The sequence below is a fragment of the Zonotrichia albicollis genome, chromosome 7, assembly GCF_047830755.1.
Source record: "Zonotrichia albicollis isolate bZonAlb1 chromosome 7, bZonAlb1.hap1, whole genome shotgun sequence".
Taxonomy (NCBI): domain Eukaryota; kingdom Metazoa; phylum Chordata; class Aves; order Passeriformes; family Passerellidae; genus Zonotrichia; species Zonotrichia albicollis.
The window spans coordinates 21,110,968-21,136,682 of NC_133825.1; the positions used below are offsets into that span (position 1 = coordinate 21,110,968).

General features: G+C 44.3%; 1 protein-coding gene across 12 annotated transcripts in view; it reads left to right on the plus strand.

The window, feature by feature from the left end:
• The window catches only part of JMJD1C (jumonji domain containing 1C), a 157,859-nt gene that overhangs the window by 83,480 nt on the left and 48,664 nt on the right, over positions 1-25,715 (plus strand). For 3 of the 12 annotated variants that reach the window (XM_074544572.1, XM_074544571.1, XM_074544578.1), the window contains exon 3: positions 18,639-18,752. In XM_074544572.1, the coding sequence (XP_074400673.1) occupies positions 18,639-18,752 (114 nt within the window). Of the gene's footprint in view, positions 1-13,410; positions 13,640-13,784; positions 13,993-18,258; positions 18,396-18,638; positions 18,753-25,715 lie in introns of those variants that run through there. The other 9 variants (XM_074544576.1, XM_074544581.1, XM_074544574.1 and 6 more) reach the window with 5 other exon arrangements.

The following is a 25,715-nucleotide window of genomic DNA, read 5'->3' on the forward strand; positions in this document are numbered from 1 at the left end:
CGGCCCTCAGTAATCAGGAGCAGTGATTGTCAGGAATGGAAACAGCACCTTCCTTGCAAGCATTTCTGAGTCAGACATCTGTGAGCTCTTTTTTTTTTTAAGGCGTCTAAGTGTGCCAAATTCCCAGACTTGCATGGGAATAACCAAATCAGACATCTTTGACACATCCAGTTTGTTATAGAGCACTGAGCTTATAGCAGAGGTCAGCCAAGCCAGCACAGCACCTCTCCTGAGGCATTGGGAAGCAAATCTTGTTTCTTGAGGACCAGTGACAAGTGTTTGATTTGAGTGTAATTTATGGACAGCATTTGAACTTAGGTATGAGGCTGGTTCCTGTTGCTACCCACAGCTGATCTAAATGAAGGGCTGAAATTCCTTTAGACAAGAGGTTTCAAAAGTCAAGCAGCTGATAAGTAGTTGCTGTGTAACTGGTGAGTATATCAAGGGAGTTTAGTGTGTCCTTTTTAAAGGCAGGGACTCGAAATAAAGGAGAGTTAATAATCAAAGAATGGTGGAGGAAACCTGAAAAATGGCAGATTTAATAACTATGACTAAATATAGTGTGCATGAAATTACTAATACTCTTCAAAAGTGAAGAGGAAAAAAGCCAGAAAAGCAGGGAGGCTCAAGATGCAATTGGCAATGAGGCTGGAACCTAAACCAGATCCAAGAATTAAAGGAAGGCTGAGAAACTGCAGATTTCTTGGTGGAACTTTTGATGTTGCTGAATGGGAAGATAAGAAGGAATGAGAAAGCTGAGAAAGATCCTGAAGGGATTTGAGTGGGAGTGGGAAGGAGAGACTCCATCATTAACCTCCATGATAGGGTAAATGACAGTACATTTTCTCTGTGCTGGATTACAGATGTGCACACCATCCTGGAGAAGGCAGAGCAGATGCTCTGACAGTACGAAGTGGAGTATGGTACCTGGTGGAGAGAGCACTCAGGAGACAATCCTAGACAGGCTCTGATCCCAAGTACCTGGAAAAAAACTGCCTTCCCAGCTAGTGCCATGGCTGGCTGGGAACATCAGTATAAGGAAAATCTTTGACCAGCACTGCAACCTCCATTCAGACCTTGCTGTTGGGTAAATGTTTCTTTCTTGGCATATGGAAAAGTGCCAGTGGGTAGAAGACTAGACTGAGAAGGAATAGAGTTCCAAGATTAAGGAAAATGATGGTCAGGCATTGCAGCTCAGGAAAAATTTCCACTGCATAATGGTATGTGATTACTAAGAAATATCTGAAATGTTGAGAGCCTGGACAACAAAATGGAGAAATCTGAGCTTCTCATTGAAGTCAGGATATAAAATATCCAGCTATCAGAAGGTTGGCAGAATGCTCTTACTAACTGGACTAGATGTGTTTAAAAGGCTTTGTGCTGTTCAGAAATAACTGAACAAAGGCAAAAGTTGTGCAGTAGTAATTATATAGTGGTCTAGAAAAAAAGCTTTGGTGTAAAAAGGTCAGACTGAATTCAGTTTGGCTGAAAATCACTTTGGAAAAAGATGACAGAAGGAAGAAAGAATCTGTGTTAGCCCCAGGGTTAGACTCAAACAGGGGTAAGAATCTTTGTATGTAGTGTTGTTAGATAAATACTGCCTTATTATCAGGTGGTTTACTTTCCTGGGTGGAGATAAGAGAAGTGATAGGGCCAAGGTACTTCTGGATTTGATTGCTGGCAAGTTTCTTCCTCAAACTAGTCACTGAACCAACAGGAAGAAAGTGCTACTTTAGCCTTCACTCTGAAAAGCAATGAGGATATTCTAGAAAATAATTTTGGATTGAGCATTCAGTTTCCCTTTATGCTTTATCATCTGCTGAAGAGCTGGCTTCCCTCCCTGCCCCTGTGCAGCTCATCTGAGCAGTCAGCAGCCAAGGCATGAGTTACATCAGCAAGGTGACTCCAGTGGGAATGAGTCACACTGGGGTGAGCTCTGAGGGATGGATCACATCTCCAGAGAGAGCTGCAGCCACTCAGGCATTCCCAGCCAGGGGCAGCTGATGAAGTGGCATGTAAAATTGCAACCTTAGTAATCATGGCTTGATTCAGTTTGAAATATGGGGAAAAAAATGTAGAGTACTGGGTTTGGAAATTTAGGTTTTGAATCTTAAGGGCAAATTTAAATAAGCAAAATTGGTCACAGGTGTAAGGAGCCTCAGGACTCAATTTCTGGAACTTAGAGATATGTAAAGCTTGCCTGGAAACTGATTCCTCAGTAAAGAGTTATCCTGGTCTGTAGTTCAAAATGGATGAATAGCCTGAGAATATATAGTACAACTAATGCAGGAATCTTGCAGGCAACGGAGGGGGTGGAAGAGGACAGGACAACTTAATTCGGGTTTGTTTCTAAAAATTAAACTTGATCTTGTAAATGATGTGAAAGCAAATAAAAATAAGGGTTTGTTCTTAAACTTCCACCCATTGTTTATGTCTTTAAGCTCGACTTGAGGATGGTGGTGAGAAGGATAGAGAACAGAGAATAACCATAATAGAGAAATAAAACATTAAATATATTTGGCCTAATTTTCAGTAAGGATAATGATAAATAGAGGAAAATACACAGGGACCATGAGAAATGTTCATCTCACAATTAGGAAAAAATTAGTGTTGATTGTAACTATTTTAGCTAATTTTTCCTTCAGGGTGATACCAATCATTGGAGAAAGCAGTGCCAACAAGAAGAGAGAGAAAGGAAGAATTAGGCAAGCAATTAAAAGCCTGTCTGCCTATCCTCACAATATGTAAAACTTTGGAAGGTGTTGCAGTGTGTGGGTGAGGGGCTGTCAAGGATTTAGGAGATTAAAGAAAAGAAAGTAAACTACAATATATGTACTTCACAGAGTGAATTTTGTTGACCCTATACTTGTCTTCGGGGGAGAATTAATCTTCAGGACAAGGAAGGCCATTCTATGGCCTTGAGAGAAGCCATGAAGTAGCTGATGTTGGGCAGAGAGGTACACGGCATAGTAAAAGCAGACTTAAAGATACTACTAATTTGGCTGTGTGTTTCTAAATGCTGTTTTATTTGGGAGAGGTCAGTGACTCTGCAGATAGTCTAAAATTGTACGACTGAAAAAGATCTTGAGATCATCTAATCTAAATTAAGGCAGTTAAAACTTGTTGTGTCTGCTGTAGAGATTAAGAAATTATTCCTTGCAGCATCCTGTTTTCATAACTGGGGACACACCCAGCTGTTTTCCCCTCCCAGTCTCTTCAGTCTGTATTAATCTACGGCATTTTCCAAAACTGTGTTCCTTTTATTGTACATACCTATCTTAAGGAGCAATATCCAGAACTCTGCTCACTTTATAGTACTATAACTGAGGCTTTATGAATGCTGAACACAGGTTGTACAAACATACATATATCCCAGTATTGTGTTTATATTTTTACAGCATGACACTGTTAACTCAGTCCAGAAATTGAACCTAGCCTCTCTTTTTCTGTGGAATTTCTTCCTTAGCCACTCAGTATTTTTGCTGTTGACTTCTGCCTACGTGCAGTGCTTTGCATATCATCTTTTTTCTCAGACCACTTGTCCAGTTTTCCTTTTTGTCCTCTAATATAATTTGCAGTCCCATCAAGCTGGTTGGTTGTCAATTTAATAAATGTAGTCTCTGTTCCATGATCTGGGTCACTAATAAATGTAGTGAGTATGACCAGACCCAGTGTAGGTGACTTTGGGAACTGCATTCTACATACATATTTTGCATATTTTGACAGATAGTTAGTGGTGATTTCTGAATATTTGGAGGTGTTTGTTTTTGTTTTGTTTTTGTTTTTTGGTGGGTTTTTTTGGTTGTTGTTGTTGGGGTTTGTTTTGTTTTGAATTGTTTTATTTATTCCTTCTTTTTTCCTGATATGCCTCTCCATTAGTTTCATTTCAGTCTAATGTGTTTAGCTTGCACATATGAGTGTCATAGGAGGCAAAGTGTCAGGATATAGATCTGCTTCTCTAGCTTGCTCTTTTATCTGGCAAGGAAATTTGCTTTGACATTTTTGATTTAATGCTGCCTTTTACTCATGGTCTTGTATCCTTTAAAATCTTCACAAACAGACTGATTATAGCTACTGTGTGTTTCCTCCCTCTGCCCTTAATCCTGGTCTACTCTTACCATCAGCACCTTGAAATGCTATATCATGGACCCACCTGAATAAAAACTTGAGTTTGCTTTGTTGTGAGGCAAGAAAATGTAATTAATATCATTCATTTAGACTTTTGTAATGCATTCCACAGTATGTCAAGCACTGAACAATCACAGGAAGACTGGGATTCATAGAGTGAACATGAACAGTAAATTAGGTAGGAATGAGTTTATAAGATGTTGGCTATGTGGTACTGAAACAGGTGGAGTTTTGTGGTGAAATAGTTTTGTCTGCCAATAGCTGTTAGCACATTTTGGGAATGACTTGCTTCGTGTTTTTACTAAAATGTTTGGACTAATTCATTAAATTTGATTAAAGCACTAGATGGTGCAGAATAGGAGAAGCCCTTAACACAGAGGATGAGGATTTTTGATGCAAATAAAATGGAATATCCTTGAGAAACAAAGGAATAAAAATGGAATGAAACGTCACTGCATAAACCAGAAAGTGGTGGATTTAGGAGCAGATGGCAAATAGAGATGAGAGCTTATCCAGGAGCAGCACTGGCAAGGAGAAGCTTTGACCCTTCTGGCTGGTGGGAGCAGGACTGGGAGCCGGCTGTGTGGTGATGGCAGGGGTGGCTCTGGGGTGTGTGAGAACAGAGGCAGGATTGTGTCCCCCTGGGGCTGCCCCACAGACAGAACTCTGCTCATCCATGCTGCAGACAGATCATTTGGAGCCATAGAGGATGCAGGGCAGGAGGATGAGGATAACCAGAGCACAGAATACAGTCTGACATGAGAGACTGCATGGAAGTAGAAAATGCAGGTTAGTAACACTGCCGTGCATGCCAGTATGGGAGGAATGAGGGAATGTAATCACCACTAGAAATAGATCTTGGAGGGAAGTACTATCTGATATACTCTACAAAGGGATCCAGAAGATCCCAAATTCACAATACTGACCTGAGACATAACTTGGAAAAAAATGCATTGCGTTTTTTTAAAATACCAGTAAGTTTAAACTTAGAAAAATGTTCCACATACTGTAGAAAACTTCTGAGTGAGACGTGTTTGTGTGACCTTTCAGAGACCCTAGAGAAAGGAGATGAACAAGATCTGGATCATTTTGATTTTATCTTTAAACTCACAGCTGTCACAGTTTGAAGATAAGTGAATTTATAAAAAGCGGAAAACTTGTTATCTCGGAGAGAAATACTTTGAACGCCATCTGTCCTGTGTTTTCCTGAATGGAAAAAAAAGTGTTTGTCCATCAAGGTTGCTACTGGACAAGCATGTAGGGCAGATGTGAGAATCTAAAAATAGCATTGGGCGGGGGGAGAATCCATTATGATATCTAGGTTATTTTCTAATTTGTTTACTAGATAGACTGATGGTGTTTCAATATTATTTCAGCATTATCCTGATGCTGGGATATATTGACTGAAACCCTGTCTGTTCCATCAGACTTTTTATTATCAAATGTTAAACTTTTAACCTCACCTTCTTAGTGGCTTATGCCTGTAAGAGTTTTTTTTATTTGAGAAGTTCTCCCAAGCCTTTAATGCTGCAGATTCAGGAATCAAACCGGTGTATTAGCAAGTGTATCTGTGTAGGAGGTCTGACAGAGACACAGTATGATTATAAAATAATCATAGCAGGAGAAAATACTGCTCAAGAAGGTTAAAATATATTTCTGTGTAGTCTGACACTTGATTGTTTCTTTCCCTCCCTCGCACAGGTGAGGTGAACAGTCTGATGTTTTTATTTCAGGAGTACATATTAGCACGTTGTCTCAGTAAGATGGAGCTTTTTATAAAGATAATTAAAACATGATGCACACTGTTACTTAATACTTAAGTGTTAGTGTTTGGAAATATGAAAATACTACTTTTAAGATACCCTTATGGGGAAAGTGTACAATGTTTAGAATATAAAAAAGATGTATTGCAAAACACAGACCAATGTTCCAGTATGACCTTACTCCCAGCAAGCTGGAGCTAAGAGCAAAGAGGCGCTGAGTCCAAAATGAGTAATTCTCTCCCTCCATGGCTGGCCTATGGGAATCCATGGACAGCCAGCTAGAAAGCCTAAGGAACTGCCAAATGGGGTTTCTGCTTTTCTGGAGACAGTGGAAGTAGAAAAGAAGGAAGGAGTAGAAGTTGCAGCCTTTTAACTATTCACTGTCCCTGGACCACCCTCTTCCTTCCCAGTTCAGAGTATGTTGCAGAGTGAACAGCTCTTGTTGTATCTGATAAACAGTGAAATGCACTGCTCTAAGGGAGTAAATGTAGACCTTGAGGAGTGGCCCTGAGGAGTCTTTTGCTTGTCAGAAACTGAATCCAAATTTATATACAACAGCTTTATTCACATGATAACATGAAGGAGGTATTCCCCTCTTTCAGCTTCTATGAAGTGTTCTTTTAAAATACTGCTATCAGTTCTTGATGTTTTTTCAGTATTTTTCTTCGCCTTCTGTGTATTTTTGAGGCTTTTGCTATTGCAAATAACTCCAAACAGGAGCTCCTCTTTATCATATCCAGCTCTGTTTCAAGAGCCAGTTCCACTCTCTGAACTGAGTTGTCCCAGCCTACTGCTCAAGTGACCATTTTATAGCATCGTGCCCAGGCTACATTGCATGCCCTGGGTGTGGTGTCAGGCATGTAGGGAGCATTTGATGTTACCAGAGTCCTGTGGGGCTGCAGGAATGGAAAATCCCAGCACTGGTGCATGCTCACCACTGCTGTAAGAGGAAGTGATGCCTGCAGAGAGGCTCCCTCAGAACCGCACCCTGACTCGCCTCCGATGGAGCCAGGGCTGCTTTCCAGCAGGAGTCCCTGACCAAAGGGCCTGCCAGCAGCCTGAGCCATCAAGCAGCCTCAGCTTCAGTGGGAAGCTGAGCTTTTGTGGTGAGGATGCTCCCCAGTTGTTTTGGTGAAGAGCAAGCAGAAAAATGCAAAATAAAACACAGTCCATTAAAAAGACAGGAAGATGACTAAGCTGGTGAATAAGATGCTCTAGACAAAGGACAGGGAGGGGCAGGGCAGAAGAGCTGAAAAAACAGCAGAATTGGGAAAAAAACCCTCAGTGCTCTGGAAATTCAAGTTAACAAATATGTAGGGGATAAGATGGAAAAAGGTGAGGCAGGTATTTAGGTTCTGGGTAATAAGAACAGAAAGGGACCTTATGAAAGCTAGATCTGAGTGACACAGGAAGCAAGGTGAGCTTCTGAGAGGCAGTTGGGAATGTCATCTGAGAGGAACAGGAAATAGTAGGAGGGTGAAAGGTGGACTCCTGTTCTGTAATGGACTTCAATTAGTAGGAAGCATGAGAGGGACACGACAGTGCTGCTGAATCAGAAGAGCAGAAATGCTGTGGATGTTTAGAAGCCTGAAGCTGATTTTCTTACTAAGGTTGTTTTACTGGAGGTGAGGCTGGAAGGAGGCCAGGTAAATGAATGTTACAACCAGTAAGTTATAGGGGAGAAGGATGCAAGAACATTGTGAATGTTGCTGATAGGGCTGGATGAAGAAAGAAAAGCCAAGAAATGAGTTGGATGGAGTTTGGCATCACTGTGGTGGAAGCAAGAAGGCTGAAAAAGCATGAATCCTGCAAAACATGGATGGCACCCAAGTTGAAGAGGGTTTGATGAATATTGCAGACGGAGTGTGGGTAAGAACATTATGAACTTGAAGCTGTTGTGCTTTATGAACTTGAAGCTGTTGTGCTTGCTTTGTAGAAGACAGAATCTGTCCCAAGGTTAATGAATGTTATGGCACATTACCCTGACAATTGAAAACTCACCTGAAAGTCCAGAATTCCCTTGTCCAATGAGTTCTACAACAAGCACAGAATGAAAAGGGTTCCTTTCTGCACAGAGTTAAAATCTGAGAGTGAGTCAAGGGCAGATGACACACAGAGACAGGAGGTGGGAAATAGAAGGCATTGCTTATGAGGGAAGATGAGGCTTCCATCAAGCAGTGCCCAAGCCATTGTCGAGGTTTCAGAGGTCAATACAGCAGGCAGAGTTGTAAAGAGAAAATGGAAAGATGTCAGTGAATCAGCTTTGCTAGTGTCGTCAGTAAATTGTTCCTGAAATTGGTAAATGAGTGATACCAGGATTGGAAGGTGCTGTGTCGGGAAGTGCAGTGTGATGTAATGGGACTGCTGGGGGAAGGAATGCAAAGAGTGGCTGGGAGTGTTTGTGACAGCATTTTGCATCTGAACATGTGTGCATTTATTAAGGCCAGAATGAAAAGCAGAATGAATATCGGCAATATAGGCTGGTGCTCTGAACTATGGGGATGGGTAGAAAAATGTGTTTTATAAGCTTTGTTAGAAAGGCCTGCACCAAGAAGTGAGAGAGCAGGTCACACATAAGGTGACATTGATGTTACTCAATTTGAGTGAGTGGCAAGGGTCCCAGAATTTTGGATCAATTAATGAGGGAAGGGGGATTAGGAAAACACAAGTGTTTTGCAGTGATGTTGGGCTTAAAATGAGACATCCACAAAGTGATGCCTGAGAGACTGCTCAATATTTTGTATTTGAACATAAATCTGGAGTTAGAGCACTGTCCAGCAAATAAGAAAACTCATACAATTCTATTGACTACAATGATGAATTTTTTTTAAGGCCATGCATCTGGTTTTTCTTTTATCACAATTATTGGTCTCCTGTTACAGCAGGGACACTGATTCAGCCACAGATATAGCACCAGATCACTAACAGGGCTTATTCCCACAGTTGTGTTAACAGTACTGGTATGATGTAGTAGATGGGGATGAAGTAATGGGGAAAATTGCACAGTCATGTTGATGCATGCAGCATTAAACCCCATGATGCCTGCCCAGGGAAGGACAAAATTGGTTTTAAAAGTAGATTGGAAACATGAAAAAAGATAGACACCATATTTTAAATTGGATTAATTTTAAATATACTGTAAAATCAGTTAGCACTGATCCGGAGTGTATTAACTGTACTGTTGCATATGTTCCTTCATGTACACTATTGTCCTCAGCTTCTCAGTTTTGAAAAGTTACTAAAGATAGCCTGGTGAAGTTTTTGCATGTCTGATTTGCCCACCTCAATAATCAAAAAAGGAGAGTTAAATGAAGAATTTGCCAAATGAACTGGCACCTGAATGCTAGTTACTGCATTTCTCACGTTGCAGTTCCAGTAGTAATGATTGTTTCACACACACTAATTTCTCCTTTGGACTTTGGCTTCTGCACTTAAGTACAGGGTCAGAACTCGATGGGTTGCACAAATGCATAATGAGAAAGTTAATTTCTCCACTAACACGAGGCTGACCGTGGCTCTGCCCTTACACTGCATTATTTCTGCAGGAAATATCTGCAGGACTATCACTATGAAACGGTTCTGCTTGCTAAGCAAATGTGGAGCAGCACAGACAGGAAGAAGATAAGTAGAAAAAAATGCTAATTTAAATACTGAAGACCGATTTAACTAACCTTCATTTGTTTTCAAGTTTAAATATTTACTCATTTGCAATATTTGCATGTGCTCTTTGCTGGCCCGCAGCAGCGCGCACGTGGGTTTCCCTGGCGCGGCGTGAAGCACAGGAGCAGGGTTTGCAGGGTTTGCAGTTCAGGGCTTCTCTGCCTGCAGGAAACCCGAGGGGGTGCCAGCAGAACCCCGATCCGTGTGTGCTGCGGCTGCCCTGGAGCCGGAGCGGCATTCCCGGTGGCCGTGGCTCCCAGCAGGGCGGTGGCACCGGGCCCGGCGCTGGCTGCCGGCCAGCCCGCAAGTGCGAGGGCTGCAGCTGCCACCGGGCCCTGCTGAAAAACCTGCCAGGCCCCTCGAGGGGAAAAATAGCAGGGGGGAAAAAAAGAGCAGCTCTTGCACAACTGTGCCAGCACAACCTTCCGCCTCAAAGCAAACAAAAAACAAACTGAAAACGTCCAGCGGAGGACGGCAAAGCCATCCACCACCTGGAATTTTTCATGCAGTTGCTAAAAATACAAAACCTGCAGTGTTGCTGTCCTCACATGCGTGGCCTGAGCCTGGGCTGGGCTGCAGCACACCGGGGAAGTTGTAACTGCGATTTTAGGAAGGGAATGTTTGCATTTTTCCGTTGATTTTCATGATTATCTGTAGTTCTAGTGATTATCTGCAAAATAGGGCACGCTGTGTTACCAGTAATACATGTATCCTGTGGCAGTGAGCCAAGGCAGTAATTGAAGGTCAGGGATTGTTTGTCGAGTGCAGTTCAGTGTGCTGCCTGATTCCATAGGGGACTGGCAGTGCCAAAGAACAAAGGCAGCTCTGTTCTGCAAGCTTATAGTATGGCTTGTTTGACAGAGCTCAGGCCCAATTGTGAGAAGAAGCAAACAGTAGTGGAAAATAGTGCTAAAATAATGTCACTACTAAATAAACCTTTTTAAAGTGTAGTAGTTTGCAAATGTCAAAACCAGGCTTGGATAGATGCTAATTTTTTAAATTCTTATTTAGAAGTTTACCTTTATGTGGCAAATCTGTTTTGTTAAGAACATACACATATATATCATAGTAAATTTTGCAAGTAGTAATGATGTAAACGTCACTTTATGTTGCCTTAACCTACTTAACATTAACAATTATACCAGTAGCAATTTCCTTGGGTTTTTTTAACTTCCAGAAGGTGTTGCACTACTTAGTGGGTTTTTCCTGAGGATGTCTTTGAGTGAAACTCTTGTAAATAAGAATTGGTGAGTTAGTATTCCATGCATAGCTGGTGCATCTTGAGAATTTTTAGCAAAATCCCTCTGTGGTAATGAATTGGTGGTGCTGGGCTGGGTATTAATATTCTTTGTTACTAAGTGGCCATCTATTAATAAAGCTTTGTCCAAACGGGCAAACTTGCCTGTCCTCCAGACCGTCTTGTGATTTGTATTTTAATAGTGTCTGTCTTGGATATTATTAAGGATTGCCTGCTTTGACAGTTGCACTACATACCACCCAGCTATCACAGCACCATGAGTTCAAGAGTAGCATGAAGTATGTTGTGCTCTGTAATAGGCATTTTTCATTTCTTTGCCCTTCCTGAAATAGCTATTAAGTGTCTGGGCTCTTAAGAGAAAGGGTAAAACAAAACCTAAAAGTGTATGAGAAAGGGAGGAATCTAGTGGTGTAAGTGGTATTTCTTTGGGTGCTCAGTACTTCTTGGAGATAATCTGAAATGTGCTTTAAAAGTTAAATTGAAGATCATACAAGTACAGAATTAAGTTTGGAAAAATACTTTGTGTATTGATTACTTGGCAAAGTCTGAGTTCCAAGGTATTTTCTTGTGTCAGCTATTACTGATGGGTCAAGTTTTATTTCTTTGTGGCGATGAGGCCTCTGAAGGACCAAGTCTGTGAAAGACTGTCCTGCCCACTTCACAAATGGCCCTGTTGCTGTTGGGTGGTGGATAACAAGGCACACTTCCATTCTAAAGGGGAAAGAGCAGTGCAAACTGCAGCCCCAAACCTGGAGTAAGGCTGCATTTCAGTCTTTGCTTCTGCATGACCTGTCTCAGTACTGGTGAAAGTGGGGTGTTATTCCCCCCTACCCAGTGAGAGGTGGTCTGGAGGAAAAGAAAGTGAAAGGAAATGAGGTCAGAATGGTGTCACTAAGATGTTTAATTTTTTTCTCTGGAGCTAAGGCAGTGCAGCCCTACCAAGGCATGGCTGGGGCAGGAGGTGTGTTGTGGGGAACCAAGGAGGTCAGTGAGCTCTGTTCTGCTGGTGGTGAGACCTGAGTGGATCTGGTGAGGGGCTGTGGCAGGGGTGCAGAAAGCAGAGGAGCAACTGTCCAGTCTGGGTGGTCAGGAATAGATGGAGGCTGCTCAAGGCACTGCTGCCTCCCCGCAGCCTTGCTGCCATATAAGGCTGCCCAGCTGCCTTCAGCCAGCCCGGATGGAAGACCACTTAAAAAGGAAAATCAATACAATAAACTGCCTCTGCTAGTGTCCTTTCCAAGTGAAATCCAGGAGCCTTGCAGTTATGTGGTTTGAGCACAGGCTGGGTAGTGTACAAACACCATGTACAGGTAGCCTGGTTCCTGCCCTTGCTCGTGTGCTGTTATGGAAGAAAACCAGTTTGCTGGAGAAAAGCCTCTGGTGGGTAGAAAGCATTCCAGTTCAACTTTAATGTTTAGCTGTACCTAAGTATTTTATTTCAGAGCTTACTATGTTATAGCATTCCAGTACACCTTTAAGCTTACATCATTTGGAATAATTCAAGATGAGAACAGAGATGTAGTCATGCATTGATTTCCCATTATTCTCATACTTTCTTGGCAAATGACACGCCTTGTATTTTTTCCGTGAAGTGAAAAATGTACAGCTGTTTATGTTTAAAGAGATTGGGGAAAACAAATGTCTCTATTGCAGCCTCCCTTGTGATTATTTTTTTTTTCTTACTATCCATGTTTATCTATGTGAGCTAAGCTCAAGGAGTATATTACAGGTGTTTTTGCTAAATTTCTCTCAGGAAATAATTTTCTCATTGGTAAGTGTCCCCTGAACCTTCTCCCCCTGGACTATTCAGTTGAAGTTTCCATGTGAACTGTAAACAACTAGTTAGTGGCATTGGATAGTGTTGGAAAGTGTGAAAACACGTGAGGTTTTTTTTTTTTGGGGGGGGGGGTGTTGGGTGGGGGGTCGTCACGGAGAAAACAGGTTATATATTAGAAATGATAAAATTGTGCTTGAGGTTTTCCGCGATTCCTCGGGCTGAGCCCCGCTGTGCGCTGCTGGTGAAGCCTTTGGGCTGCGCACCTCGGCTCTGGCGGCGCCGGGGGGAGCGGAGCCGCCCACCGCCCTCTGCTCCGGCTGCTCCTGGACCCAAACCAGGCACTGAGCTCATGCCTGACCCGCCCTTCCTCTTTATTGCCTTTTTTTTTTTTTCCACTTTCGTTGAGTGGACGAGCTGCAGCCCTCGCTTGCTAACTTTCCAGAGCCCACCCGCGGGAAGGATAGAGAACAGCTTTCCAAGGCCGGGCTCAGCTCCGCCGGGGGAGGAAGTACCGTGGCAGTAACCGAAGTTCGAGGTTGCGGCGCGGAGCAGCGGCAGCAGGAGGCTCCAGGCCCCCGGCTGCCTCGGCCGCGCTCCCGAGCCACGGCCACACGTGTCCCGCGACTCCGCCCCCGCGGGACGTGGCCGCGGGCCGCGCCCGCCGAGCGCCGCCTCTTCCCGCGGCGTGCTCTCCTCGCCCGACGCTCGGCTCGGTGCTTCCCCGCCCGGCTCCTCCCGCCCCGGCACCGCGCACTGCGCGCCCGCCCTTATGTAAGCGGCGGCATCGGCAGCGCGCCATGACCCAGCAGCGGGGACGCGCCGGGGCCTCCGCAGAGCGCACAGCTGCGCGCTAGTCCGCGCCGGCCCCACAAAGGGCGGGCGGTGAGTCGTCGTCGTCCTCCTCCCCGCCGCCTCCTCCTCCGGCCCCGCAGTCTCCGCCCCCGGCGCGGCCGCCCGGCCCGACCCGGAAGCGGCGCGGTGAGAACCATTTTCCTTGTGAGTTCAAAGGCGGAGGCGGGCGCGGAGGTCCCGCGGGCTGGGCCGCCGGGCGAGGTGCGTGCCGGCCGACGGGGTGGGGGGAGCGGGACAATCTGCCTCTGTCGTTCGGGGGCCTGGGGGGCGTCTCCGCGCCTTCCCCCGCGGGATACATACCCGCGCGGACACTTTAACTTTGCGACGGGCGCCTTTGTTTGCCCTCGGAGGCTGCTGGGGCGGAACGGGCCGCGCCCCCGGCCCGCGAGGCTGTCGCGGCCCTCGGCCCCGCTCCGTCCTATCCCTGCGGAGCGCGGAGCGGCGCACGTGACGAACGGGCTCCCGCGGGGGCGCGCGCGGCGCGGCACGCGGCCGGCGACGGCGGCTTTGTGCGCGGCCCGGCGGGGACGGGAGCGCGGCGAGCCCGGGACACCGTGAGTACCGGGCACCACCTGCGCCCGCCGAGGCGCCCAGGGCGGCCTGCGCCCGCGGGAAACGGGAGAAAGGGAGCTCGGAAAAAAAAAAAAAAGAGGTTTTGTGGGGTTTTTTTTTTTTGCTTTCTTCGGTTAAGTTTATGCCGTTGAGGCGGGGTGCGGGAGCGGCAGGACTCGGTGCCGGCCGTTAACGGCACTGAGGCCGCCGTTGGAGCAGCCGTGGGCGCCGTTGGTGCGCCCTGCCATGCGGCAGCCCCGGCGGGCAGCGGGCCCGGCTGGCGCTGCCTTCTCCCCGCGTCCCGACGGGTACTTCCTTCTGCCCCCCCCGGCCAAGGGCTGCGAGAGTTCCGCCCGGAATAACGCCTTGGCTGGAAACGGCCGCTTCCGTGGGGATTGCAGGCAGGGTAATCCGCGAGTGAGGAAACCCCGTGCTCGATTCTAACGTCAGATCTGCTTTACTGATTGTCCGCTCTTTTCCACTCGGTAATTCTGCCTCTGAGTACAAACCATGGCAACAAACGGGCGTTGGAAGAGAGCTACAGCTGTTTCGAATGATTAAGTGTCATAAAGAAAAGGTGCCCGTGTTTGCGCTATTGCAGACTAAACAGTAAGGCTACAGAACAATATGTGGAAAAGTTTACTGAATAGCACGTAGAAATTAGGTTTAATTAATATTTTCAATTTTTGTGCTTTAAAGAGGAAGAAGTATAGAATGTAGATGTTTTAGTGCAAGAATAGCTTTCTGAATTACATTATTAACTCTTTAAAAGTCTGTTTGGCTTACGGCATAAATTCCTCTAGAAAGATTTTTTAAAAAGGGTCACTGCGGTAGGTGTGCATTGTAGGATGTGCTTTTGTGGTGTGGGGAGCAGGCTTGCGGCACAGCGTGCCCAGCTAAGCAGGCTGCGAGCTCCAGGCAGGCAGCTGAGGCAGTGTTACGTGCGGGATGAGCTGGGCAGCAGCTGCGAGCTCAGCTGTAACCCGAGCATTTGCTGCATTGAGCCTTCTGGGTGTCACAGCCTGGCAGCGCCCAGGCTGCAGCAGTCGAGGTGCAGCAGCTTCTGGAGCCCTGGCCGGTGCCAGGGAGCTCCCTGCTCGATGCTGGAGGCACATTGCCACCGCTCCAGCTGCTTAATTGCACTAGGCAGAGGTAAAAATGCACTGTGTGCTTGCTTGCTGCTGCTTCCTTGGGAAAGTGGGTCCTGTGATTGCTATGGGGCTTTTGGAAAGATAAATAAAGAGATGACTTGTGTTATTGGGCATAAGAAAAGGCTGTCACTGGGTAATTTGCTGTATTGGTATTTGGTGAATGCTGTTGAATGATTTTGTGATTGTTTGCTGTGAAGTGATGCTAATTTATGTCTTCTGAAATAATATTTGAATTTCCAGAAGATCCAGAATCCAATTCTCAGACTCAGTGCTGTGCCAGCTGCCTCTTGTAAGCAGGTTATTTCTGGCATGAGCCAGGGTGAAATGATGGTGAGGGGCAGAGTAAGAAACACCCTTTATTCAGCATCAGGGAACTTGTTAGCAAAGCAGCCAAAGAGAGAGAGAGAGAGAGTGTGTGTGTGTGTTCATGGAGCTCCCTTTGGCTAAGCAGGGAAATCTGGTGGGGGAAAAAGTGGGATTTTTTTTTTTTAAGCATCCAGTTGGAATAGTGGTAAAACCAGATGTCACAGTGCTTGAGTCCTCTGCTCAGTTGTGGTCTTTGGGGAATTGGGTTAACGTATAAAACTTCTTTTACAAGCTACAGGTTTGAAAGGGAGATTTTAATTTACAGAGGTTTAGTTTTTCCTGATTCCTGGCAGTATGCTTGGTTGTCCTTCAAGTTCTCCTCCACTTTGGGAATGGAAAGAGGGGCATCTGCAAGGAACTTGTTGGACCTTTTTATCTATATTTTCATGTCATTACGTGCCTCATATGCTTACCTGTAATAGCTGACTCTTGTCTGCTGTGCTCTCAGTCTGTTTGTCTTTGGGCATGTGTGATATGTAGTGTGAAATTCAGTATTGTCTTCCATTTAAAATTTTTCAAATCCCTAACCTATCCCAGGCTGGGTGTCTCCTTGGTGGCCTGCCTATCTCATGGAACTGATGGAGTCTGGACTTTGCTTTTCCAAGAAGGCGTTTCCTTAAGGGTGGTGTTTTGTTGTTGATAGTGGGAATGTTTTTTACTATGCAGCTGAGTGGCTGTCCTCATAGGAGGAGATGTGTGACATGGCATGGTTTTGCTTTATTTATTTACATATTTTTCCTGTGTGCTTGTGGGATAGCCTGCATCCTCCACATGAGTATTTTGGGGGCGTTGACCTGTCTAGAGGCATAGATCTATGAAAGTGAGGGAGAAGGCATTATGTTTCTTTTCTCAGAATAATCACACTCACAGATCTATATTTGGAATTAGTTCTTTTAATACCAGTAGGAAGATAAACCAGTGGCTCACATGTACCTTAATCTGTAGTGTTGTCTAAGTCCTGAATGATAACTGCAAGCCACATTCCACACAGTTTCGTTTTAGCTGATGATTTGGTATGTCCTGTTGTTTGTAGTGGGAAACTCATTTATTGACCTGAATAATAGCTCAGAAAGTTAGAGAGAAGGCACTGTGGGAAAAGTAGAACAGTGTGAGGGAAGACATGGGGGCAGTTAGAGAGCTGAAAGACTACAAAATTTGCTTTTTCAAAGAAAAATCTGCTTATGAGTTTATACACTCAACACTTTGCAATTTCATGATGTGAACTCCACCCTCTCTTAAGCATTAGCAATACAAGATCCATTATAGGAAAGTGATGCAAGAGCAAAGGCCCTTTCTTAGCTATTAGAGGTTAAATAATTATTTACTATTTGGACTCTGTAGTTGGAATATTATCATATGCTCTTGCTCCTCCAGCCCTTTCATCTAGTTACCTATTGGTGGAGAGGTTTGGCTGTTTTCCTTCCTTGTCTGAGAAAGAGTAGCAGCTGAAGTGAAACCTTAAATAAAATGGAAACAAGAATGCTGTGCATTCAGTCGGAGCATTTGTGAAGTTTGATAGGTTTATTAGAAAGTATAATGTATCTCCCATGAAGAATTCTCTCATTTGTTTAGTAAGTGCCAGAGCTGAAGCTCCAGAGACACTTGGGTTATATTTAGCCTAATCTCGAGGCAACACCTTTGAAAGTAGGTAATGAAGCCTGATAAAACCTTGAGTGCTCTCTCAGGAGCTGCCTGCAGACTGGCTGAGGGCAGGTCACTGGCTCTGCTGCTGCCCTGCTTAGTGGCTTTTGTCAAGTTATGGGATTGCTTCGTGCCTCAGTTTCACCAGCTGTAAATAGGTCGTGGTGATCCTGCCTTCCCCTGTAAGTACTTGGGGTCTCTTGCTGCAGGATGTTGCATGTGAGCTGCTAAAGCAGCATTTTATAGATGTTGGTAACATTTGCACAGTGCTCTATGTGGTTTGACCTGCCCTTGTTTCTCCTCTTTGTCTTTTTCTCCTGCCTTTTAAATTTAGAATCGGTCTCAAAGGGCTTTTTTCTTTTCCTGTTTTCCCTCATTATTATTTTTGTGTCCTGTAAAATAACTTTCCTCTTATTTTTTTCTGTCCCTCCATGTTTTTTCCCCTAGCATCCTGCATGTTCTTTCTGCCAGTCATTTCTTTTGTTCACAGATGTCTTCCTCTTGCTGTTCCTGTCTGTCCTCAGAGCAGCATTTCTCTCCCCTCCATCCGCTGGGATTTCCTTTTCACCTGACTCATCCCCAGTAGGTACATCCCCGCTCGGCTGGGCTCTCCTTGTGCTTCTGTTCCAGGAAACCCAGCCAGCAGGGAAGGCTTTGCCTGCTTGTCCCCTCTCAGGGGAGCTCCTGGAGCCATGGCGCCCTGCCTGCTGCATCCTGCTGTGCCTGCGGGAGGGCAGGGGCTTTGGGCAAAGGCTGTGCCAGGGTGTCGAGGAGCCTGCTGCCTTTTCTCTGTGCCTGGCTTTTGCAGCAGGGCTGGGAGGTTCCTCGCTTCCTCCAGCAGCGAAGGTGGGCAGCACCTTGTTGCTTGCCCAGCCCGGGGGTGGGTGAGGGAGGCTCCCGGCCCTGTGCGAACCGCCCGGCCCGGCGCTCCAGGCGCGCTCGGGGGCGGAGTGCCGGAGCAGGGAGCAGCCGGCTGCTGCTGCAGGGAGGAGCGGCTGCGGGGGCGGCGGAGCAGAGTCAGAGCAGTTCAGAGATGGGCAGGGAAATGAGATGCTTGACTTGAGGCAAGGTGAACGATTTCAGAACAGGAAGAGGGGGGAGGGATTTCTCTGCAGTCTGCTTCCACTTGAGCTGTCCTTAGTATAATCACTGCTGTGCTAGCTGGTCCTGCAGGCAGGAAGAGAGGAGCTGCGGGCTGAGCTCTGTGTTTAGGATGGAATGGTGCTCCTGTACTTTGAGCTTCTGTGGTAAGCAATCTTGCTCAAGCATAGTGAAGGAAAGGAAGAATGGCTGGTGTAGTTCTCTTTTCTGGCTGGTTTTCCACCAACGGCACAAAGGAAAAAACCGACAGAACACAAAATCCTCCTTTCTTGTATAATTAGTAACTGTTATTTTAATGGAAAAAATACATCAGTATTTATACAGTTTTGGGGGTTTGATATGCTGAGGGGCTTTTTCAGTTGCTTAATTTTCTCTTTTTTCCTTGACAGACATTCAAGCCATTGGTTGGAAAAAGTGTATACAATTCAATTACTGCAGTAGAATTCCTTGTGGACAAACAGCTGGATTTCATAACTGAAGATAGTGCCTTTCAGCCCTATCAGGTAAGAAATTTGACTAGTGTATGAATACTATCCATTTAATTTATTTCAAAGCCATGATTTTACTATTGTTTAAGTGCATTTTATGTTCAAGTTCTGTGTTACAGGAACAATTTCCTATTGGTTATTCACAGAGATTGTTCCTTGTTCTGTGAAAGGTTATATTGGGTACTGTATTATTCTAGTTAATCTGATCATGTCAAGGTGTGTACTGTGCCACGAATACTACTGTAGCACCTTCAGATAAAATACCTGACCCCTTTAAAGGTTAACCAGTACCATTAATTGTAGAGCAGATAGAAGATAGTATCCTTCCTTCTGAAGCTTTCATTTTCAGGTCTTTGCATGATTACAGTGATATTCCCCTTCCTGATTTTTGGTTCTCTTGGGAAATGAATAGCAGAAAATGTTAATATCTTAAAAAAGAAACACTCTTCTTACCATAGCCTGCAAAAATTTCCAGTACCCTTGATTTTAATGCCTCTCCATTAATTAGAAACACATTAATATATTAATGTGTGTGTATTTAAAGAACAAGAGAATTAGTGATTCCCCCCCTTGCTGCTTCAGAAGAAGATCTAAAAATCTCTTCTATGACAAATAGAAAAAATACTTGATACTGCAATTTGTGCTGAACTGATTGCAATTACAATAGCCATAAACTCTTCCTTATGGCTTGGATGGTACACTGTGGTGATACAGAAATAGTACTTAGAGGCTTGGAATAACAGATGGCCCTGAATAAATGCTATGTAATTTTGTCCTGACACCCCTTCTTCCCTCCTGCTTCACCAAGATGTTTTTTTTTTCCCCGTGCCAAATACAGAGCTAGAAAAAGAGAGTGGCTGAGAGAGAATCCTAGGGAAAGGGAGAGGGAGGTTCAGTTCATGGAAGGGCTGGTGCTTTTGTGTGTCTGTGGTAGGGAAGCCAAACGAGTTGAGCATTTCTCACCAGGGTGAGGTTACATGTTGTGACTCGAGCTGCTGGAACAGTTTGGCTGTGCCGCAGACAGCAGCTCCCACTCTCAGCCCCTGCCTTCAGTCCTCTGAAGCAGCACGGCCTCAGTTTTGGAGCAGGGAGGGGGCACGGCGCGGGGGAGAAGCCGGGATGTTGATGGCTGAGCTGGATTAGCCGGGGTGCCGGCAGTGCTGCGGCTCCGTGCACGGAGGGGGCCAGGATGACGCAACACGGAGTGGGATATCCTCCTTTGGCAGCAGCGACCTCTTCCATCAGCTGAGCCGTGCAGTGTCACTCCACCCTCCCAGGCCAGCCGCAACCTTCCCGATTCGTTTTACAAAGCAAATACTGCTGCTGCTGCCTGTCCTCTGCCTGAAATCTGTCAGGATCATGTGTCTGGTAATGCTCGTTCCAGTAACAGTAATCAATCTTCTTTTGGCACTGGATCATTTCTGATCTGAGCAAAGCAAACTGAGCATGGGAGGACTGCCTTTTGTTAAACAATGCCATTGCCAGGCAGTGGCATAGAGATGTTCTATGTATTTTAGGCCTTCTAAAGAATATTAACTGATAAAGCATTAGACTTGGAAGCACCTTCATTTGGGAAGGTGCATTCAGGTTGAAAGTGTAATTTTTTAAAATATGTCATACTGTCTTGATCAGTAATATGAAATTAGAGTGTTGACGACTTCACTTCTCCAAGACGTATTCACCAAAAATTGCTACAAAGCAGTAGCTTGTCAAAAATAGTTCCAGAGATAAGCTTGTTCTCCTTAGCTGTTGGCCTCTATTTTTGATACATAGAGGGCAATTCTGTGTTAGATCAGGCTGTTTGCTCCTTTTGCTCCTCTCATGGAGCAGTTAGTTACCTATTGAAACCTGAGATGAGGGCTGTTGATCTGTATCCATCATGAGTAGTTTGGTAACAATATACTTAAATTGTTTTAATATTACAAGAAGTTTCCTGACAGAGATTGCTCTTAGTACTAAGGCACCCAGAATTTGCATTTTAACTGGATATTGCTTGGATATTGAGTGCAGTAGTATAAAACAGCATTGTGCTCACTGATGAATAGTGCAAAGATGTCTTTATTTGAATGGTTATAAAAAGCTTGAGAAATGTTTTTCATAGGAATTTCTCTTTGCTGGGCTGGCAATATCTCAGTGCCAAATTTCACAAGTTAATTGTACAGATAAGAGCTTTACTGAATGATAATGTCTTCAAGAGAATAGAAACTATATGTACTAACAGTATGTTAGACAGAAATATTAGCATTATTACTGAGACTTTTTTCTGCTCAAAGGTAGCTGAAGTGGGAGGATTGTTTCTATTATTCCTTTTGCACGCTGTTTTCTGTTAATGGTAGAAATCACATTCCTAGCCATTGGTCACTTAATGTAAGGTAGTTTGTGCTTGTATGTTTTTTCTGAAAGACCTCCCTTTTCTTTGCCATAATACCAGATCCTAGATAAATCTTTGGTAAACTTCCTGTTAGTATCTCCTTTTCAAAAAAATTGTGGTTTTGCTCCCTTGATTAGTCTGGAATAGCATTGATCTGCTTGTGAGCAGAAGACAGAACTGAGGCATCATTCTTTGCAGGGATGAGTTAACTTTGAGTCTGCTGAAACGTGTTTAGTTTTTTGTTCAAGCTCTCATGGCTGCACATTTTCAATATGAAGTCCTTAGAGACCATGTTGACCTAAACACTTTTTTATTGCATTTTGCTGTTAGTGCCTAAAATTCCAGTATCTTCCTGCCAAAACAAACAAAAGTTTGAATTTGTGTGGGAAGACTCCATTTCACTTCAGATACAATTCTTAACTACTGACTAATTTTTCCCATCATTACACAGACTCATAATGCTGGTAATGGGCAGCAGACGAGTATTTGGTATGAATTCTGCTCACATCAGTTCTGACCAGGAAACAGTGGTGTTTCACAGAACTCTTGGGCCAAAAGGCTTCATGAATAAGGCACTGCTGTCCAGTGTAAAGGTGACAACTGCTCAAAGCAGAGAAAACAGCACACTTGGCATCCTTTCAGACTTGGCAGGAAAAACAAAGTTTGAGTAGGCAAAGAACTAAATTACTGTCGTTACCAGAAGTGGTTCTTCCAGAACAAGATTAAAGAGACTTTGGCGGGACTTCTGGGGAATCGTGGCCCATGCATTCCCATGCCATGTCTGCTCTTTGCATAAATAAACATGTTTCAATTGTTAGGAGATTCAGTGACCTTGCTGAGGGCTAGATGAATATCGTTATTAAAAGCAGGGTATGCTGCTGCATTATGTGAGCCCACTTCCATGTCTTCACAAGGTTTGCTATACCAACTCTAACACTTGCCGGTGAATTTGTTCTTTACTGCTAAATGTGCGTGTGGTTCTTTTGCCTTTTGTGTACTGCTTAGAATCCTGCCCTTCTCTTGAGAAGTTGCTTGGATTCTGTATGTGTGGTGCCTTAAACACCAACCTACAACTTGTTTCCTGTGGCTTTTATCTCTGTTGCTTCATGGAGGATGTAAACTGCATTATTCTCTATGTGAAACGTGTGTGACTGAGTGACTCATTCATTAATATGGGATGGTCAGACCATTTAGTCATGTAGCTCTTTTTGTGGTGGTGACAAGGGGATCTGGAGGATAAAGCAGATGTGAAGGTTTGCTGTGGTACTTGCTTAGCAATGGAATGAAAATTCTGTGCTTTGTAGGAAGTAGGCATAAAGTTTACAGTATTTTGATATTTTTTATATTAAATTAGTATCTGTAGGAAGTTTGGTCTTGAAATGGACATGTTGATTAGGTCCTTAAAGTGAATTCCACTTTGCGTTCATAATATCATGTATGTTCTGTGTTTAAAAATTCACTAGTGTAGTGAGTTTAATAATGGCTCTTGGTATAGTATGAAAATGAACATTTCTTCCAAAAAGCTGTTTTAAGGAAAAATTCCTGTTAAGTGTACACATACAAGTGTGACCTCAATCAGATACTTTGAACTGAAGAGGGTTTCTGCAATAAGTTATTTGTACTGTTCTGTGCCATCTCTGTGCATCTGTTTTGTGGTACACATATTAAGTTAGGCAGCAGCAAAGCTAATCATGCCTTAATTTGTTTAAGCACTGTCGTTTACTTGGAGGACTATAGATGGGGATGTGAAGCATTAAAGCCCAGCATATGGTATGTGTGACCTCATCAGAGTGGTGTTTTTGTCTGGCTGGTGTTTGGCAGTGCCCGTCACGGACACTGTGGGGCTGAAGTGTGTGATTCTGCTGTTGCTGGCTGAAGCAGCTGGAGTCAACTGCATTATACTTTGGACAAGCAAATGAAGAATAACAAAAAGTGTTTTATATTGTGGTTTTTTCAGAGTAAAATAGGCTTGTGGAAAGATCTGGAAAGACTCTGCTTTGCCTGAAGCAGTGAGTGCATTTCAGCTGTGTCTGGGTCAGGCAGAGCAAGGGTGCATGATTGATTATATACTTCCAAATATGTACATACTGTGTGTGATAATGTATTTCCAAAGGATTTCTGAGCACACAGCACTGGAGCAAATGTGCACAGTGGAGGCAGGACAGAATTCAAATGAAGTTCCTTCACAATCATTAAATGTCCTGCAAAGGGTATTTTACCACTCAGGGAGGAAAGTGGAAGGGTGCACAGTCTTTCAAAAGTCGTCTCGTTTATTTGGTTTAAAGAAAAAAAATCTTGCAAAGAATGAATATTTATAGTGAAATCACTCTTCAGGCCTCACACTCTCCTTGAGAACTTTTTTTTTTTTATTCTGGAAGACAAGCCTGGTTGCTTTAGTGTTTCAAAATGGTACAGTCTGCCTGTCTGCCTCAGTGCTGAAGGTTGCAGATGTAAAGATAGGGCAATGAGAAATCCCCCGTGGGAGGTGTTGCATGAACAGTGATAGGCACCTGTACTTTGCTCTTTTTCTAAATGTGTGTGGCACATCTGAATGCTGCCAGGTCAAATGTCTAACACGCCTTAAAGATTGTTGAAATAATAAACTTTCTCACTAATCATGAAGCAGGTACATCAGATACAGGAGCTAATACACACTTATCTTGATCTATTACAAATTCAAGTCATAAATGCCATTGAGAAAGACTTGACTGAAGGGCCATGGGCAACACCACTGCTCTGCTCTTCTGTTCATTATGGGCAGACATTGGATATTTCAGACCTGGATGCCTTTGGGTTCTGTGACTTGTTTGCTTGTAGGAGCAAGTAAGCTGGGCTTGTATAGTAGTGACATGTGCACATAAAAAATTCTTTAAACATCTTGAAACAGGGATAAAGTAGTACTTTTCTGTCTGTATTTTAAGCATCCCATAATTACATGTGCACTCATCTTTCAAACTTCTTACTTTAGGCTTCAGGCTTAAAAATAACTACTGCAGCTGAAAATTGCTTTTCCCATAAACTTTTACCTCCACTGATGGGCAGGCGGGAGCTTTTTGGGGTTGGTCCCACCCTTTGAGGTTGCCAGAAGCAGCTTGGGAGCTCCGGGTGCCGGCCACAGAACCTCTGTGCTCCCCTGCTGCTTTTGGTTCCTCCACAGACAACCCAGGCACACACAGCTCTGCATCTTGAACTCCTCTCAGTGTTGTGCTGAAGAACTGTCTCCATTCTTTCCCATGTCTCTGGACCACCCATAAGGAGTCCAGCTGGCTTCCCTGGCAGCCTTGTAAAGAGGATGGTCTAAACAGCTCGTTACCGACACTTGGAGTTGAAGTGCTCAGCCCCAGCATGTGGGGAAGCACGAAGCTGGTCCAGCTAGAAGTGGGTCAGATGACTCACAGCTCTCCTCACTCCCAGCAACACGTGCAGGACAGGAGAGTTCCATCCCAGCTCACAAAAGGAGAGCAATGAGGGAGGAGGGGTTGGCACCCTGCTTTTGCAGAGTCAGAGGGACAAGTACATCATCTGCCCCAAGCCTGTATTTGTGCTTTTCTTTGAACAAGAGCTTCTTGTTTGAGAACCTCCTCTGTTTTCTCAAAAGAGGTGGAATGAAATGGCACCTTTCTGTTTTACCTTGATCTGGTAAGAAGTAAGAGCTTGGGTCACTTGTTTTGTCTCTCAGCAAGGTTTGGCTCAGGAGGGGAGTTGTTGAGATCTGATAAGCCTTAGGGAAGTGAGCAGTGTGCAGGGGAGGCCATCAGTCACAGGAAGGTGACACAAATAGTGCGGCTCCACCAGTTCAGGTGGAACTGCTACAGCTGTGGGAAGGTGCACTAGGAGGAATGGGGAAAGAGTCGAGAGGTCCTTGGGATAAACTGAGGTTACTGCAATGCAGATGACACTCAGATCCATAGGAAAACAGTTTTCCTTCCTTTGTTATATTCTTCGTACAATTTCTAAAAAACCAGCTCAATGATTTGATTTCATTAATCCTACTCTAGGAGGTAGTATTTAAGTAAGTAATTAAAAGACTGGATTTCAAAATGGAAGAGAGAGAACAAAACCTGCTTCGTCTTTGAAAGTGAATATTAAATCCTTTTACTAAAGTACTTTGGTACTTCTGAAAGGCCATGCTCGGGATTACTGAGTTTAAAAATCCATCCAGTGTTTCTGGGTAAAAATTTCCTGTGTTTGATCACAAGTGTTTACTTTTTCACCAGTGAAAATCCATGGAAAATATCTCTCAGTAGTAAGTGAAGGAAGCCTTATTCTTGGTTCTGTGTCCTTAAAATTTCTGTTTCATCTATTAAAAATGAAAGTTTAAAGTATTTCTCTTATGTGGTGGTCCTGACCAGCCCTGCTTCTGTAATCCAGACTCAGTCAGCTCCTAGAGAAGTCTGTTTCACATTATAACCAGTTGTAGCTTTGCCCCTGTGTTCTTGGTTTCCCAAGCTGCTCTTTGTTGGGATCGGGAATCCTCGGTGCTTTAGGGATCCCAGAATTGTGAATTCAAGTAAATTCTGTAGTGTTGCATGGGAGTTTGTACCCAGAGCAGGAGGAGAGTAGGCATTCCTGCATTTCAGGTAGGGGCAAACTTGAGTTTCATGAAA